This window comes from Brachypodium distachyon, chromosome 1, assembly GCF_000005505.3.
Source record: "Brachypodium distachyon strain Bd21 chromosome 1, Brachypodium_distachyon_v3.0, whole genome shotgun sequence".
NCBI classification, from domain to species: domain Eukaryota; kingdom Viridiplantae; phylum Streptophyta; class Magnoliopsida; order Poales; family Poaceae; genus Brachypodium; species Brachypodium distachyon.
The window spans coordinates 66,382,395-66,400,247 of NC_016131.3; the positions used below are offsets into that span (position 1 = coordinate 66,382,395).

At 46.8% G+C, this 17,853-nt stretch overlaps 3 protein-coding genes across 4 annotated transcripts; 1 reads left to right on the forward strand and 2 right to left on the reverse strand.

Moving 5' to 3' along the window:
• The first annotated feature begins 5,458 nt into the window (after window positions 1-5,458).
• LOC100827612 (putative metallophosphoesterase At3g03305) lies at window positions 5,459-10,286 on the forward strand. The gene is made up of 4 exons (XM_003558262.4): window positions 5,459-5,842; window positions 6,694-6,935; window positions 8,433-9,959; window positions 10,029-10,286. The coding sequence occupies exons 1-4, from the start codon at window positions 5,584-5,586 to the stop codon at window positions 10,176-10,178; spliced, it is 2,178 nt and encodes a 725-aa protein (XP_003558310.1). The 5' UTR covers window positions 5,459-5,583; the 3' UTR covers window positions 10,179-10,286.
• Window positions 10,188-13,073, reverse strand: LOC104581816 (dynamin-related protein 4C). The gene has a single exon (XM_010230540.2). The coding sequence runs from the start codon at window positions 12,948-12,950 to the stop codon at window positions 10,794-10,796; it is 2,157 nt and encodes a 718-aa protein (XP_010228842.2). The 5' UTR covers window positions 12,951-13,073; the 3' UTR covers window positions 10,188-10,793.
• An 823-nt stretch (window positions 13,074-13,896) lies between these two features.
• Window positions 13,897-17,853, reverse strand: LOC100838755 (myosin-binding protein 2). Of its 2 annotated transcripts, none has more exons than XM_010230543.3 (4): window positions 16,590-17,853; window positions 16,284-16,493; window positions 14,840-16,193; window positions 13,897-14,439 (listed from the first exon to the last, which is right to left on the reverse strand). In XM_010230543.3, exons 1-3 carry the CDS (start codon window positions 17,581-17,583, stop codon window positions 14,866-14,868), a joined length of 2,532 nt encoding a protein of 843 aa, XP_010228845.1. In that variant the 5' UTR covers window positions 17,584-17,853; the 3' UTR covers window positions 13,897-14,439; window positions 14,840-14,865. The 2 variants fall into 2 exon arrangements, with proteins under 2 accessions (XP_010228845.1, XP_010228844.1); XM_010230542.3 differs by having other exon boundaries at window positions 14,840-16,196; window positions 16,590-17,849.

A 17,853-nucleotide genomic window follows, 5' to 3' on the forward strand; every position in this document is an offset into this window, starting at 1 on the left:
ACGGACGTGCGAGGCCATCGTTCACGAGCTGGTAATACAGCCGTACGGGTTGGTGAGAGGATCTAGTTTGTCCACGCAGTGTTAGATCCCCGGTCAGAACTCAGAAGTCGCTTCGCCTTCGTTTCACCATACTTTTATACTCGCCGATCGAGTACACCGTCACCTGCCCCACCCCCACCCTCAAGTACGACTCGAATCACAGTCCCAAGTCCAAGCTAGCAACAGGAGCCGGCCTCCTCCCGCAACTCTCTCCTCCTCCTTTCCGTTAGTGTGCACCCGTACTCCTTGCCGTAGCCTCCACCCTGCGCCTCCGGTGTAAAGCTATGGTTTGTTGCTGTCGGCGAGGACAGAGGCCGGGGACCGGCGGGCTGCTGGGGTCGTGGCTCCTCATCGCCGTCCTCGTCAATTGCTCCTTCTTCGGATCCACTACCGTCTTCTTGGCCGTCGACGCTGCTCGCACGTCGGCGTTCATGGCCATGGCGCCGCAACCAGCTGTGGCCATGGCCCCCTCGCCGTCGGGGCTGGGGAGCAGCAAAAGGGTTGTGCCCACGGGTGCAAATCCTTTGCACAACAGATGAAACTCCCTAGCTAGCGGCCGGCGTGCTTGCAAGATCAGGGGCCGTGACGACATCTGTATGGGAAGAGCCGCCGCGTGCAGAAGCGAATCTCTTGGTGTGAGAAAGGCTGTGTTAGAGGGAATTGGTGAAAGAGATGGCATGCAGGCAACACAATGTGTTAATCAGATCAACTTGATCGTGATCAAGATCGACAGTGCAGCACGTACCGCAGCGCGACTCCTGTAAGCTTCTGATTCAACTTCTTTTCTCCTTCGCGTCAAGTCATTGACGGTATTGATTTCTCTTGGTTGATCCGGGCTCCCGAAGAGAAGGAAGTTGAATGAGAAGGATTACTGGGTGTTGCACTTGCATTAGCTAGCTATAGGTATAGTACGCCCTTCTTGTTTGTAGGCTCAATGCTGGCTTGAAGTAAGAACATTCTTGTAATCATTTTTTTTTTTTGACTGAGCCGTCTCATTTCTTCTTCTTCATGGTCGGGCAATAAATATATGTTCATTCTATATATGCACTGTATCTGTTTTTTCGAGAACGATATCTGTTCCTCGTCTTAAAAGTTGCATGCATACAAAAAAAAACAAATCTATTTTTCGTATGCACGCAACTTTGAGATCGGGTAAGAAGATCGACGAACACCGTCCAATGTGAACACCTGCACTGCACCGGCCAGCTGCTACTCAGAGTTGACTTCTCTTCTCTAGCTAACGGCAGCATGCAAGTATATGAGTTATTGAGGTGGGCTGTATACGGTGTTATCTGCTCGGTGTTAATTACCAGTACTGTGCCAGACTACTCGGTGGCTAAGGAATTTGATCGGCTTAACATGCATTTTGTTATAGGCATCGTTCGATATATCGGAACGCCACATGGCCAGTTGCAAATACTAAAAGAACGAATCTGATCAAACGCGTCCAGTTCCAAACTTCAGTCGTCGCGAACGTGGTCGATCTCTGAAATTCAGTATTTAGTTAAGTCACAGATCTGGATTACGTACTCTCGTACTTCGGATTTGGTCGCCGTGCCTATAGTATAGTACAATTAGCAGCAATTGATGATCCTTGTTTCAAGTGCATCAATTCCGTTGTCCAGACGGAGCCATGTTTGTGGGATTCATAAGCAGGGTTTGGCCTTTTCCTCTTGGAAGCAACTGTATATGTATATACTTGCAGCACAGTACTTTCCATATATATATGTAATGCAGTGGGGGAGAGGCAGCGCGTGTGCGTTAGTGCAAACTTAACGCACAAGACGCCGGAAAAGGTGCCCTCGTGTTCTCCACCCCGGCCGGGAGTACTGCTATTTTATACAGTGTACGTGCCGCCTTCTCACATGCATCTGCGCTAATAACCAGGATGCATGTGTGTACGTACTGTGTCCCGCGGCCCGCCCCTACCTTAGTATCTTTCACCGGTGGATCGATCATCGATCCATCGATCTAGTACATCCAAGTCATCATCTTTTGCTGCTGGTAGCTTAATTTAGTGGTACAAGGTCAAAATGGACTGGCATGGCATGCATGCATGTATAGGAGAGTAATTAAGCACGCAACTTGACCCAAGTACGCCACCACAGGTGTAAATCAGGATGCATTGCTGTACCGTGATACCAGATTTTCCTGGTGAGAGATCAGATCGCGATAAACGGGTACTAGGCAGCGTACTTGCTACCCAGACGCGATGTTTGAGCAGGGCATGTACGTACGTCCGGCCAAAAGATGGAGACAGCAATAAATACCTCTTCTGTTCCTAAATATTTGTCGTGATTTTAATGCAAACCACGACAAATATTTAAAAACGAAGAGAGTAATATGAGGTATGCCAGGAAGTGCCGCAGTGCATATATACAGTAGTACGTACATACTTTTGCTAGCCTTTAAGTGAAGGTGCAGGAGCAGGTTTATTTGACCGCAGTCTCACAAGATAAGAGTAACAGATCAGCTCTGATTTGCTTCGGTTGGTACTCCTGCTCAGTTTGATGGCCAGGGTCAGGTCGATGGATCGCCTCAGATTATGAGCGCAGAGTACGTGTTTTTGCGCCATACATCGAGGGAGCGAGCAACGTACGTGTACCGGGTCATGCATAATCTAGCCAGACTGCTTCTGGTCTTCTGGTGCCGGGTGGCTAACAGCGCTAGCCGACACAGCAGTACTCTGTTTTACTCCAGCTACCGGGTCATACATAAATCTAGCCAGACTGCTTACTTTAATACTAACTCCGTTCCAAAACACAACTCATATATATTTTTCTCATTTGTTTCACAACACACCTCGTTTTTCTCTAGGTACCCGCATCCGGCCAATAACTACTCACATCCATTTACTGTTAATCTAATATGAATGATCAGTCACTAGAAATGAGAGCTGTCTTAATCCAAGTGCACAAATTTATATGAGCTGTGTTTTGAAATGGAGAAAAATCTATATAAGCTGTGTTTTGGAACGGAGAAAGTACTCAATATTTTTTTACAGCATTAGTTTAGTGTGAAGGGAAATAAATGGGCATAGAACTGCGGCCCGCGTCTCGGACCCGCGCTCTTCCCTGCTTTAATTTAAGCCGCCGGAAGCCCTGGAAATAACTTTTTCGGTCACGCACCTCAAGAGATTCCGAGTCCCAGTAAAAGAAAGAGAGAGATTCCAGGCCCTCCGTCCTCCTGGACGCTGGAGGAAGGGATCCGGAGCAACAAGCGCGACCGGTGCCTGGGTCTCCACGGTTTCCCGGGCTTTGTTTACCGCACCGAAGGCGTTGAATGTCTGCTGCTCCCATTTAATGGTCACGTGAGATGGAAGCCAGCTCGCGATGCCCGCGTTGGCTGTCGTCGTCGTCGCTGGACGCTCTGGATCGCGATCGGTCAGCTGCGACTGCGGGCGGAGCAGCGAGATGTGTCGTCAGGTCAAATTAATCGCGCTGGATTTGTGGATTGGATTTTGATCCTTGCCTGTTGGCTCGCTGAGGCTGGCGCGGTGTTCCCGAGGCTTCTTTCACTGGACTGTTGTGGCACCTTGTGAAGAGTACTGGCATGTGGTGCTCTATTTTTTTTGGAGGAGGTGCGAACTGGGTTTTGTCCGGAAAGGTTTAGCTCCTGTTGCGTTGACCGACTGGCCAAACCATGCTCGACCACTCAGCCACTGAGCCACCGTTAGGTTTTGCCTCACGTCGCTGGAGCACAACGGTTCAGGCGTTCGTCCTACTCATTCACAAATACTCCCTGCCTCCGTCCAATATGACTTTCTATTACGTTACATGTATGTATCTAGACGTCTTCTAAGCATATATACATTCATATTTATGCACATTTGAGTCATTTAATATGAGACGAAAAAAGTAAGTTTGGTATACGTAAAAAAAATAGTTTTAACGAATTTTGTTGAAAAGATTAACAACACATATAACATCAGATCAGTGTATTGTGAAACGGATATGACGATTCTAATTTAATGTCATAAATGTTTTTGATGGAAATAATGTCACAAATGTTGATACGTTTTCCAATAAAGTCGGTCATATTTTAATATTTTTGATTTGGGACAAAATCGAAAAGTACACTTGTTTGTGGACGGAGAGAGTATGACAAATTTGATCGCACAAACCAAAATGCATGCGAACGCCAAAGATATGTGATACTCCCTCCATTCTAAAATATAAGGCGTATAACTTCTGTTGACAGTCAAATTTCTAAACTTTGACCAAGCTTATCGTCAAAAATATTAACACCTACTATTTCAAATGAATATACTGTGAAAATCTATTTCATGATAAATCTAGTGATTTTGGTTTCAGACTTTATGTGTTGTTGGTTTTTCTATAAACTTGATAAAACTTTAACAAGGTTTTTTTTTCTTCTAAGAAAGAGCTTCAACAAGTTTGACAGTAACAAAAGTTATACGGCTTAGATTTTGAAAACGGAACCTAAGTTACATCCTTCTTCGCAGTAGTCTTCTATCTCAACTTGATGTACCACCATGACTCTGATAAAGAAATTGCAGCAAAATGTATAAGCTAGACTAAGAACATAGTTACGAAAACAGCTATCAAACAACTACTTCGTTCAGGAAGAAGGATCAAGAGCCTAAAAGAACAAAACACAATAACCACTCACGAAAACACACTTGACTCAGGCTCAGTTTGGTATTGCTGAATTGTACTTTGCAAAACTTATTTTATAATTCGCTGTCAAAAAATATACACGAAAGTAGGCAAAAATTAGTTAGCCAAGCACGAAAAAAATGATTATGAGAATCCACCGCAATATCAAAGACAGCCTTATCGCAGCTGCCAACGCCAAGCCAGACCAAAGCTCGATGATAATCTGCCAAATCGGAAGCAATTGAGTTGTGGACTGGAACATCATGCACACGAAGATGAGATAGATCTCTTATTTTTTAAATTCTGTGCAATGTCGATTTCATTGTTACCGCCATGGCTATGGACACACATATCTACAACAGGGAAAAGGAACTTGAAATTGCGTTTGCCTCCCAAGTCCCAACGCCAGAAATGCTGCTGGAGGCGATCGGCGGCTACGGGTTCGCTCTTTTCGATGAATGCAGTTTCACCGTCACAATTCGCCTGACTGATCTGCCGCGTCTATAGTCGAAAGTAATGCAGAAAATGTTTTTCGAGTGGTCGACCAAAACAGAGGAGATGACTTTCTGGCCCACGCTCGGAGGCCTGATACCTTCGCTAAAGCCCAAGCTGCGCATCTTGACGTTCACAGGATTAGGCGGGTCCAGTGGGCAGTGGCCCACTAGTCTCTCTGCTTGCGGACCTAAACCTGCTCGACACGACATAACGGCATCAAGTCATTAAAGCATCATCAGAAAATTGAAAAAACGAAGCAAAACAAAATTCACAAAATCGGAACACACCCTCTCAAAACAAACGTCATCAGAACACCTTCTCCAAAAAAAAAGTCATCAGAACACCTCGTCATCAAAGAAAAAGAAAGTCATCGGAACACACGGTTCACCGCCGTCCGCCTCGCTGATCCCGACCAAATCCTCCGTCGGCGATGGCGTCCAATCTCCCGCTTCCTCTCATACTTCTCCTCCTCCTGCCGCTGGCTGCCTCATGGCCCGCGGTCCATGACGACGAGGCGGTGTCGAGGTCGACCTTCCCCATGGACGGCGACGTGGCGTGGGTAGTGCAGGTCAGCGACCTCCACATCAGCGCCTATCACCCGGACCGCGCCGCTGACCTCGTGCGCCTCCTCGGCCCCGCCCTTCGCTCCATCCGCCCCCACCTCCTCCTCGTCTCCGGCGACATCACTGGTGCGCCCTCTCCTCCTATCTTCCTGAATTTCAGTTTGCTCTGTATAGCGTTACAGCTTTCGTATTTGGCGTTCAAGTAGTCCGCTGGATGCACTATTTCGTAATTTCACACGAATTCATAAATCCACGCCATGATATTTTGCAATAATTTCCATTAGTTCATGTGATAAAAATGATTATGATGATCTATGAAATATACTATTTTTCTAAAAACTGAATCAACAGTCAAGCATCTTTAAACATACTGAATTTTCCTAACAAACGAACCTATTAGATACAAAGAACAACTGTAGGAGTTATTAGCGTGGAAGCTGTTCAGAGAACCTAGTTTACTTTACACTAACTGTGTGGAGAATCTAGTTCTGGGATTATGTCATGAACCCTTAATTCTCCAATCTCCAGTAGCATGGCACATCCAATAGAAGCATAGAACGAAGCTGCCTTGTCACAACGGCAGGAGATAAAGCCCCAGTCACCTCGCATCACCGAGGGTGCTAGCTACACTGCTGACTAAGCTCAGTTGGATAATACAGCTAGGATTGGTGGTAATTGGAATATTGAAAAGTATAACTGACATCGATTTTTTGGCCTGCCTGAAGTTTTTCTCTGATGATTTCATTCTTTGTGTCTGGTTATTAGAGCACTTTGTTTTAGACCAGCAATGCCAACATGGGCACATGGCGACGGTAGATATGATGGATACAATAGAATTCCCTGATAAGTCATAGGAATAATAAAGAGATGGTATAAGAAGATACACTGTTAATTTATCTGACCCCTCTGATGTTCATGTAATTTTTCGAACACTTGACTATATTATAACTTCCAACTTTTTCTTGGCATGTCATAAGATGCAAAAAATATGGAAAAAACTACCTCCAGGCAGGATGAAGACGAATGGATTACATACAAGAAAACTATTGATGCAATTGTTGGAATAGGTGGTATTGATAAGAGCAGGATATTTGATATTAGAGGCAATCATGATACATATGGAGTTCCATATAGAGGAAGCAAATTGGACTTCTTTTCAACTTATAGTGTTAACTCACAGCTTGACCGACTAAGCACCATCAACAGCGTCTTGCTTCAGGTACGCTTTGTCACCTTGTCAGCTCTCCTTGTTAAGCATCTTCAACTTTAGTCACGATGGTTGTGTTGTAACTGATAATACTGTGATGTACGGGCACCTGCTTATTCAAGGTGCAAACTTTGACATACTTGTTGATAGATCTTGCATATTAACATTGGTGATTAGTAATTTGACAGGGCAATAGATTGTGACAAGTGATTATGCCTATGAGTGAGCACCTCGTCTTGAACGACTTCATTTGTTAATTGGTACAACAATAAACTAATGGCCCCATGTTAATATCAATCTCGTGTCAATTGAATGTAGGTTGAACAAACCAGTTTTCGCAGCAGCAAACAGACTATGGGAACTAATTCAACCATCAATAATAAGTTGCGGAATCTGGCATACATATATATAAAATTACAATGATGCGGTCACTATACAAATGCAACTAGCACCTTTTCAGTAGACATAAACTAGACACTGGCAGTGGCTGAGCCAGCATTTTGAAGATGGGTATACAAAGTTCCTTTTTTGACAAGCTATCTCAAGGATGTATCATATAAGAAATTACTATGCATCGGATCGCAGTGTCGTTAGTTAGCGATCATTATGAAGGATACGTTGAAGTATTAATGCATATATGGAGGACAGATTGACTAGCCCTATCATATAGTTGTCACTTGTTAACAAACAAAAAAGGCTAGCTCTATCCTACCCTTGGAGCCAAACATTTTTTTTACAAGTGGGTCTGTTGACTGTAGTCTGTACTCTATAGTGGTTAGTGTCGAGGTGGTTGTGCAAAGGGATCCCTTGTGCAGAAGGGGAAGTAGCCAGTGAGGGGGTCATTGATTCCTGGGAGGCATTTTCCTGTGACCTGTTGCACTGAAGACGGATAGAAATCTTGTAGGGACACTTGCCATGCGAATGTATCTGACATATAAACTACATACTCTTTCTTTTGCAAAAACAAATCTGGTATTCAGTTGAATACCCTTGCACCACGGTAGAGCCGCTCATGGACATTGGTAACACACAGTGCTTTAGTCTGCAGCACTTTGAAATATGTTCATCAGCCTGCATGAACTTATTACAGTAGTTTAACTCACAAACTAACTCTTATTTACACAAGCAATCACTATGATTGCAAAGAACCCAGTGATTCATGCTATCTGCATGTTATAATTTCTTCGAACCACCTGGCATATAATAGAAATCTAATCGGATCACAACAATACTAGACAGGTGTTTCAGAAGAATAGTTGAATGCTACTCCCTCCGTCTCATATTAAGTGTCTCAAATTTGCCCAAATATGAATGTATCTATACCTAAAAAGCATCTAGGTACATATAATATTTTGACACTTAATATGGGACGGAGGGAGTAGTTTTCAAATGTGTTTCTGGGATTAATACTCATTAATTAATTGTGCATGATGCATTCTCATGGCCACGTATAAATATCAATTCTACTTACGATTCTGGAACTGAATTTTGTCCAAAAAGGTATTGTAGGGAGATAGAAGTTTTCTCTTCCTGGGCATAGATGATACAATGAGTGTTGGCATTCGCTTTCCTTCTAATTTATTTGGCCATCCTACTGATAAGAGGATAGAAGCAGTTAATTCAGAACTACAATACTGGACCAATCATTCAAATGTTCCAATTACAAAAGTTGTATTCGGGCATTTCCCTATGTCATTCACTACTTCATCTGAACAAGGACACCGTTATGAAAGTGTGTTTGCAAGGCAGTTAATTTCAGCATACCTATGTGGCCATCTGCATGCAAAAGTTAGTAGGCAGCTTTGGAGATATCATCAAATGAGAACAGAAAAGCGCTCTTCAAGCTTTTGGGAATGGGAACTTGGAGATTGGAAAGAGTCCAGATTGATGAGGATTTTAGCAATAGACAGAGGTGCAGTCTCTTTCATAGACCATACGCTAACACAGGCATTCCAAACTTCCATCTTGATCACATATCCAAAAGATTCAAGAAATATGAATACATTGGAACCAAAAAAGGGGTCACCTAGAAATGATATAAATGCTCTTGTTTTCTCTAAAGAAGTTGTCCTCAATGTCAGTGCAAGAGTTTTTGATTCTCACAATGAGTTCAAGATAGTTGAGGAGATGCCACTGCAACTTGTTGCTAGCTATTCTGCTCACAAACCTTTGTTCCATGCCAAATGGAATGCTGAAAATTACATAAGCCCGTCTCCTACTCGCTACTGGTTGCAAGTGTTCGTGCTGGATTCTGGTGGTATGAAGACTATAAGTGAGTTAAGACCATTTTCAGTTGAGGGCAAGGTAGCAATTCTACACCGTCCCTGGCTCAACTGTTTGATGTTTGAAGTTGAATGGGAAAACATGTATAAACTTCTTCTGTGGAGTAATTTGGCCTTCACCAGTCTTTTGTTGTTCATTCCCAAAATCCTGTACCATCTTTTAAAGAAAAGGTCATCATACCAAAGGTGGGCTTTGTCAATTCTGACATCCCCTATCCAGCAGAGAAAGGTTTGCTTTTGGTTGGTCTGTTTCTTAATGGAGGGTGCAAGCAGTAAATTGTTCTGGTTTTCTTTGGTCTTATATGTTCTTTGGATATCTCAAATGCCATGGTTTGGGGGTTATGCGACATCTGAAAATGGAGACATTGCTCAAATGTACTTATCTGGATGGAGCATACCGTCCTTTGATATGAGCTTGACGAACCACAAATTGAGCAACCCAGATGTGATGGTCATTACTCTGCCTTTCCTATACCTGGTTGTTGTCCCCCTAGTAGTCCTTGCATATGGCTTGTTTGCAGAACGAGCTGTCGCTTATGTGCGGTGCCACAGAAGAGCAGAAGATACAGCTGATCCGGCAGATACGACCGCTGTGTCGACGTGTTTTCTGACAGGTTCTCCAGGTCCAGAAGATTTGATTGACTTATCTTACAAGAACAAGAAGATCAAGTTCTTGATGATCAAGTTTTGTGGTGGCTGGACAAGGAGGATACTTCTACTTGCATGCTTGATTATTGCCACCATACATTTGAAGGTGTGTCTTTATTTTCCAGATTCAACATTTTTCACACCTTAAGTTAACACTATTTTTCTCATTGTGCAGCTTTCTTCGATCCTAATGTCAGCTTATGGGACAACACCAGTGGTCTTGTCTCCATTTACATGGATGCCGCTGCTATTATTCAGCCTTGCTGCCTATTGTACGATGCTCCCTTTAGATTACAGTGTATACATCAGAAGTGTACATTCCTGAGGCAAACAATTGTGTTTGGGTTGTGTACTCTGGTAAGTCACCTTCTACCACCAATAAATTGCAGAAATGGGTGTTTTGAAACAAAGTAGTGCAACACAATTTTCTCAAGGTTCCAACTAGGTACTACTGCTCGATTCCTTTAAGTTTGTTTAAGTCACCAATGTAGTTCGATTCATTTCAGTTTGGATAAGTCACACCTCGCTTAAATAGTGTATCAACATGCATAGCAAACTACAGATATTCCTATAAGTTGTTTGTATTATTATCTCAACTCGCACCACCAGAACTTCCATCATGGAAAAATGATAAACTCAAGCCACGCTTTAAAACTGCAAACTGGACAAAATAAGGCAATTTGCATTTCAGAAGGTCCATGCAAAAGAACATCACATGCTTCAGAGGAATAGAACTTCATAATAATATAAGTAAAAAACCTTGGACGGAGCTAACAGCGACATGACCAGAAGGCCCATAACATAAACAAAACCATGTTTCAGAGAGGAATAAGTGCATGACATAACATAACATGGATGCTAACCAAGCACCACAGCAAAGTTCAGACTGAAAGGCTCCATAGGACCAGATATCAACCAAAACAAGCAAGCGCTGCCTGGACTAAACTTCACCTGCAGCACTGATCCTATCCATAATATTTGCGACAACCTCCTTGGATTGACGAAGCAGCTCGATGCTCTTCTTGATGCGTTCACGCTTGGGGGCAGTGCCAGGGGACGGCAAGAGCATACGCTCGACTCCGGCCAGCTTGTTTCCCAACAGCTCATTGGCGAGCTCCGCCTCGAGGTCAGACTCCACAAGCCGCTTGACGCCGAGAAGGACATGCAACGCCAGGCCGTCGACGAGCCGGAGCACGATGCTCTTCCAGTACGCGGTCAGGCGCGCGCTCAGGTCGAACGCCTGCCCTGCAATGTCGGCTTTTCCCCTCAAGTGCGACACGTCCACTTCTCCGAAGCCTGCCAGGTTAACAATGGCTGGCTTGGAGCCGTCCGCCACGGCTTCCATGAAGCTGTCATGGCCTTCCATGATCTCATACCATGTCTTCATGTAGTCAGGATTAGACGTGTAATCGGCAACCTGCTCCATCTCAATCAGCTCCTTGACGTGCTGCGCGGATCGGGCGCGTGCCTTCTCCATCAGTATCTGCACAGCGCGGCGGCAGGACGACTGCACCTGAGGAAAATTGTCAGTGTGCTGCTGCACTATCTTCAACACGAGGTCCTCGACGTACTCCCAGACCTGGTTGGCAAGTTCATGCGGTATCTGCGTGACAGTATCAACCTTCTTCTTGAGCAAGACGAGGAACGCAGACCTTGGCAGGAAGTTAGGGAGATTTATGCCTTTAGTCTCCTCCAGAACTCGTATCTCCTCCATCAGAAACAGATCATTGGCACGCCTTGGGACGTCTGCCGGCAGCTTCTTTGCATACCTGTTGAGCATCTCGGCGACTCGGGCCGTGCCGTGGAAATGGCCATCGTCGGGGAAGTCGTCGAACTCGCCCCTCACCAGTATCTTCTCCAAGGAGCCGCAAACCTGCTTAACGATGCGAATAAACTCTTTCACGGCGTCAGCAACACTAGTAACATCAGGTGGCATCTGTTCGAGCTCGGTGCTATTGCGGCTGAGGCGGTCGTTGATTTGCCTCACAATGTCGGGGAGGCACTTGGCGATGATGGTGGCCTGTATCTGCATGAGCCGCTGGGCCAGCACAGGAATGCCCACCATGTCCTTGTCGATCTTCGACAGGAGCGGGTGATACTTGAACAGCTTCTCCTCCTCAACGCGCGCCTGATCATATGTCTCCTCACCGATGCGGTTCCGGACGCAGACGTACCCAAGGCCAATGTTGACGTCGTCCATGGTGACCTTCTCGAGAAGGCCCTCGGGGGCCTTGTCTACCTTGGTGACCACGGCGAGAGTGCGCTCGCCTGTACGGTCCACCTGCTGCGACATGCGGATGGACTCGCAAGTCGGGAAGTCGACGGTGGCAGTGAGCACGTTCAGGATGATGCTCTCCTTTGGAGCGATGTACTCCTTGATGATCCTCGCGATCTGGTCGTAGATGTCGTCGGGCTGACCCTGGACGGGCACACGCGTGATGCCGGGGAGGTCGACGAGGGTGAGGTCGGGCACACCGCGCTTGCGCACGACGAGCGTGATGGGCGCGTCGGAAATGCCCTTGCCAGAGCCGGCGATCTCAGCGGTGGCGGCATTGATGGCGTCCGCGACCTTGGCCTCCGTGGTTGCCACCGCGCGGCCGTTGCTGTACTCCAGCTGCAGCACGGGGGAGTCGGCGGAAGGGTCGTCCTGGAGGCGCATGACGAGCGGCACGCGGGTGCAGATCCCTTGGCCGCGCGGGAGACTAATGCCGGCCAGCGACTCCAGGACGCTGGACTTGCCACTGGACTGGTCGCCCACGACGACGATGGTCGGGAGCTGGATGCCCTCCTGCGTCACCTTGAGGTGCCGCAGCCGGTCCACGGCGTCCAGGAGCGGCCGTATCTGGTCGTTGTAGGACGCGGCGATGGCGCTCCCGGTCACGACGCTGGCCGCGGCCGCGCCGTTGCCGTCGCTGAGCACCATTTGGAGATTCTTGGACTTCTTCTTGGACATGGATGGAGCTAGTGCGGGGTGGCTCTGGGAACTGGGAATGACTAATGAGGAGCGTGCTGGCTGGCTTATACATACGGGGAAACGCACAGGACAGATCCCCCTTTTTATGAAGCGCGAAGATGGGAAGGTTTGTGATCGATGCATGGGAGATGAAGCGGCTGGGGCTCCTCCACTTCACTACTCCCGTCTCGGTGGGAAGTGTCAAATCCCCGAGCCGTTTCGATTAGATCATGAGCCGATTAATGGCGCGACCTTCACTGTTGAAGCTCGGAGTTTGTTTCATTTTCCTTTTAGGATTTTTGAACTAATTCAAGCTCGGCTCTTTTCATTCTTATTTCGGATATTAGATGGCCAGGTCGGGGCTGTCGGATACCGGTATAGGGCCAGATAAGTTTGTGAAAGTGGCAACCCAGAGATAACGGGCCGCCTTTCCTTTTCTTCCAGGGCATAACGGCCCGGTATCTAAGAGCTCACTTGGTGAGTACTGATCCTCCCATTCGGCCTGCGTAGGTCGAGTACAGGACTTGGCCCAGACAACTGCACACTGCTCTGGGCCACGATTCGAGAGTTTATGTTCAGCGTTCTGAGCGCTAGTATTCCAAGGTCAATGTTGCCTTTGGCTACGTCAATGTCAATTCACAACTCCTGGCCTCCTGGGGAGAAAAAGTAACAAGAGATAGTTTTACAATCATAATCGATGCTTAAGATCATGACAATTTGTTCGCGGGAGACGTTTCACAAGTTACAACAACAGCACCACTACTTAGCAGGCCGGAGTAGTACATATCTGCCCTCCATTTTGTAGTTGAAATTGTATCATTGTAGGTCACCAATGCTAGTCCGTCAGATAAATTAAACAAGTTTACTGTACATAGGCCCTCGGAGTCCAGATTATTGCATCGGTTGTTCCATCAACGGGGCTCTTGCCTTCCCACGAGCTGAAGAGTGAGGACAGCTCAAAGGCGCCCATCAAAACCACATAATTGAGCTATGTCTGGCTACCATGCCACCATAAAGAGATGCTATATTATGCCGATAGCTTCTCCGCAAACCGGATGGGAGAATTCAATAGAGTATTGAAGAAGCATCAAGGACCAAAGAACCCCGTGGCTAATGCAACAGGATTCATCAAAACTGGATATAAAGTGCACAATAATGAAGCACATACCAACCATACAAGCTACAAACCTACAACTTCATACTATATATAAGATAGTACAGCAAAAACATGAACATTCTCCACCTCTGCAAAAAACAAATCTGAATACTAACCAAAAGAAGAAGATGAAACAAATAAAAAATCCCCCACGTCTCCATTCAGACTAACCTTTCCCATTTTTCTATTTCTCTATCTCTCCTTTTGAAGTGTTGCGCACACCTAAGGAGCTGCCTGGCACCATGATTCAGCTCCGTGCAGCTTTGGACGGCCGAATGATTTCTGCCACCACCAACCACTTCATAAAAGCCGGCAATGCTGGTCCAGCACATAAGAGAAGGGGAGACTTGCTTCAGGCCCCACTCAAGCAAACTAGCAAATCGTCCCTTAAAACAAGCAATTATCTTGCAAAGGGACCATATCAACATCCAGTACTTGGACCATTCCAATCGAGTCACCAAAGCCGATCAACTAAATCTGCAAGGTAGTTGTTTCAGCACATTAGTGTTGGTAAGCCGACACAGTAATGCAGCTATCTGAAAGCAGTTTAAGGAAGATATGATGTTACCATCAGGGCTGTTCCAGTAATCCATATTTAGTACTACCATCTAAAGTGTCAGCAAAAGTGATTTATTTGAAAGTAAAAATACTTGTATTTGAGCTTGCTTTCCTGTACTCAATTCACTTTTCGTTTGTTCAGGTTAGCTATCTTCTTTTCTTTCTTTTGAAAAAAGTAGGAGTATAAGTTTCTTTGAAGAGTACTATTCTGTATCTTATTTATTATTCTTTTTTATCCAGAACAGAAGTATTGCTCACTGCCTCACTGATTCCAAGATGATGAAATGAAGAAAAGAAAATTGCAGGAGCAGAAAATTACCACAATAATTTATGTAGATTCATCTGCTATGCTGAATTTGCAGCAAGGACATCGCCGGCATCCTTAACATGAAGTTCCACGTTCCGGAGTTCGCGAAGATGCTGTAAGATCTCTTGAAGAAGGTACATGCCCTTGTCTCCTGTCTTGAGGGACTTGATGCAGTGCCTGAGAAACTCCTTGTCTGCCTCTAGCGCTTGCAGTCTCTCATACACATGATCAACCTCCTCTATTATTGCTAACCTCTCCTGTTCTTTTTGGAACATAGATACAGGTTTCGTCAAATTATCAGCCTCTGTATCCCCTGCTCTTTCAGATGATGTACGATCACACTTCTCATCGCTAACTGCATCAAAGAGTGGCAGAAGGCTCTTCCCTCTACAGATAGAACTTCTACCTTCAAATTTCACCTTGTTGCTGGTGAGACCATTCTCCGGAGAATGCAGACCGAGATCTGACAGCTCATGAACATCTAAGGAATGGCCAGCTCCCACATTGGTTTCTTTGATGTCGTCGTCTTCTAAGGTGAAGAGCCTCTCCTCAAGTGTCTTGAGCTCCTCCAAGATTGAAAGTCTTTCCATCTCAAAGTATGTCAAGGAATCATCCAATGCGACAAGATGATCGGTGTTTCCTTGATCCTTCCTCGGGCTAAGAGCAGCATCAGACGAGCTACGAAGATTGCTGTCGTTGTTCGGAGACTCGCCCAGCTCGCAGTAGTCATCCGAATGCTCGTCGCTGTCCTCACCACTGGATGACACAGAAGTGCCATTGCCGTTAGAGCTATGCACATTGTCTTTGAAGGTTGCCATTCTCCTCCTCTCCTTGTCCTCATAGCGCAGAACCTTCTGCTTGCACAGGTCTAGCTCCCTCTCCAGTTCTTGCTTCTCCCTCTCCCTCTTGGTGACCAGCTCAGTCAGCAGCTGCAGTGCCTCCTGGTCGTACTCCGACTGCTCCTCCATCATTCTCTGGTACTGCAGCGCCTCCATCTGCATTGCGGCCTTCTCTTCCTGTAGTCTGTTGATCATCGCCATCGTCTGGTTGGTCGCGATGGCAGCGGCGCTCCTCTCTTCCTCTAGCTCGGCGTACATCGCACTGAGCGCCTTCCGTTCTGTTTGCAGTGCCGATTTCAGCTGATCAATGGTGGGAGGTTCACCACCCTCGATCTCGCTTGATACGCTTCCATCCAAGGATAAGGACAGTGACAACTTCCTTTCAAGCAAAAATCTTTTTCCTGAGTTCTGTGTGGCAAAGCTGTAGGTGGGTGTCTCAGGTGTCTTGTCTTCGCCATCCTCGTTCTGGTCATTTGATAGGTCGTCTAATCTCTGGCTGGCTGGCACCTCTTGTTCGGTATCATTTGCTTCTGATCCGAACATAGATAAGAAATTAAAATTGTACACACAGTAGTCATTTGAAATCATCTCAGAGTACTGCTAAATTATTGAACTACCTTGCTCAGTTGGGACCGAATGGAGGGTTTCCAATGGCAATGTCCGATCATCTGCATCTGACAATGGAGAAAACAGCTCCTCAAGCGCCACCAGTTCTTGAAATGGAACGACATTGACATGGCCATGGTCCTCCTGTTCACATATCTCGCTTCCGATTGATACCTCACAGTTAGTCTCCACCTCTGCTGATTTGTTGCCATCTTCAGGAGCTGCTTCAATGACCGGAACAGAACCAGAACCATGAGATGTGGCAGTAATTCAATAGAGTAAAACAGAATGGCTCCAGAAGCAAATGAAGAACTTACCTCGAGGCACAACGATGCTCTCTTCAGTTCTCGGATCTCCAATTTTGACTGTATCTTCAACCAGTCCATCATCTTGGGAAATGGAATTCTCGATCATGGCAGGCGCGGTTGCAACTGAAGAAGCCAGCATCGTCTTCTCCTCCACAACTACTCTGACATCAAGATCACCTGGATCACACTCATCGTCTGTATGATTCATGGCACCCTCCTTTTCGACGGCATCCGAACGAACACCTGAATCATCAGCAATTGTCATCTCATCAAGTGCCACCACCGGCACCAATCGATCGTCGCGGGGAGTGATCTCTTCGGCCTGAGCCATGATTTCCAAGGACTCGTCCTCCACAGCAGCCGCCTTCTCCCCTTGTTGTTCTTGCCCTTCCACCTCCTTTTGCTGCTCACGGTGTTCTACTTCTACCTCTTCCTGCTCCTCTTCTTCCTCTTCGTGATCGTCTTGATCCAGAAGAACATATCCCTGGTCTTCCTCTTCTTCTTCGGCTGTCTTCTCATGAACAGGATCTTGTACCCTTGTATCCTCCAACTCGCGTGAAGAAATTTCTACAGGAGCCTTGCAGCAAGAACACACGGCGCCCTTCTCCTCTGCATCGTTCCTCCTCTGCTTCTTCCAAGAGGGCAGGCAGCCCTCACACATGTCGGCGGCCTCTGCGACGATCCGCCGGTGGTGGACGCAGTACCCCATCCCGGAGATCTCCGCCGCGTGGGCGCCGCAGAGGGCCACCCGGAGCCACCGCGCGGCACCGGAAGCCTCATCGCCACCATCGTGGTCCTCCGCCTCGAAGAGCTGGTCGACGCGGGAGCAGAGGAGGCAAGGGGGCCTGAGCCCGAAGTAGGCCGCGAAGCGGGCGACGGCGTAGGCGAGGATCCCGTTGATGAGCAGCAGCGCGATGAGGATCCACTCCAGCACCGCGTACGCCAGCGCCGACGTCACCCTGTGCGTCCTCCTGTGGAGCGCCGCCGCGCAACTGCTCGCCATGGCTCTCGTGCGCGCTCTGTGATCGATGGCCTGATGGTAATCCCTGCTACGGCGGCGACATGAGAAACACGACCTCTCCGTCGGTCTCGACGTGCTTGGAATCTGGTAATTAGCTGCCAAGGGAGACCAAGGAAAGTATCAAGGCTGCGGGTTGCAGTTTTCAAAAGGCTGGGAGAATGAGTGAGACAGCAGAGGGGGGCTTGGCTGGCTGGAATGCTGGATGAGTTGTTCTGAAGCTTTCTTGCTTTCGGCTTTTGAGAGAGAAAGGCC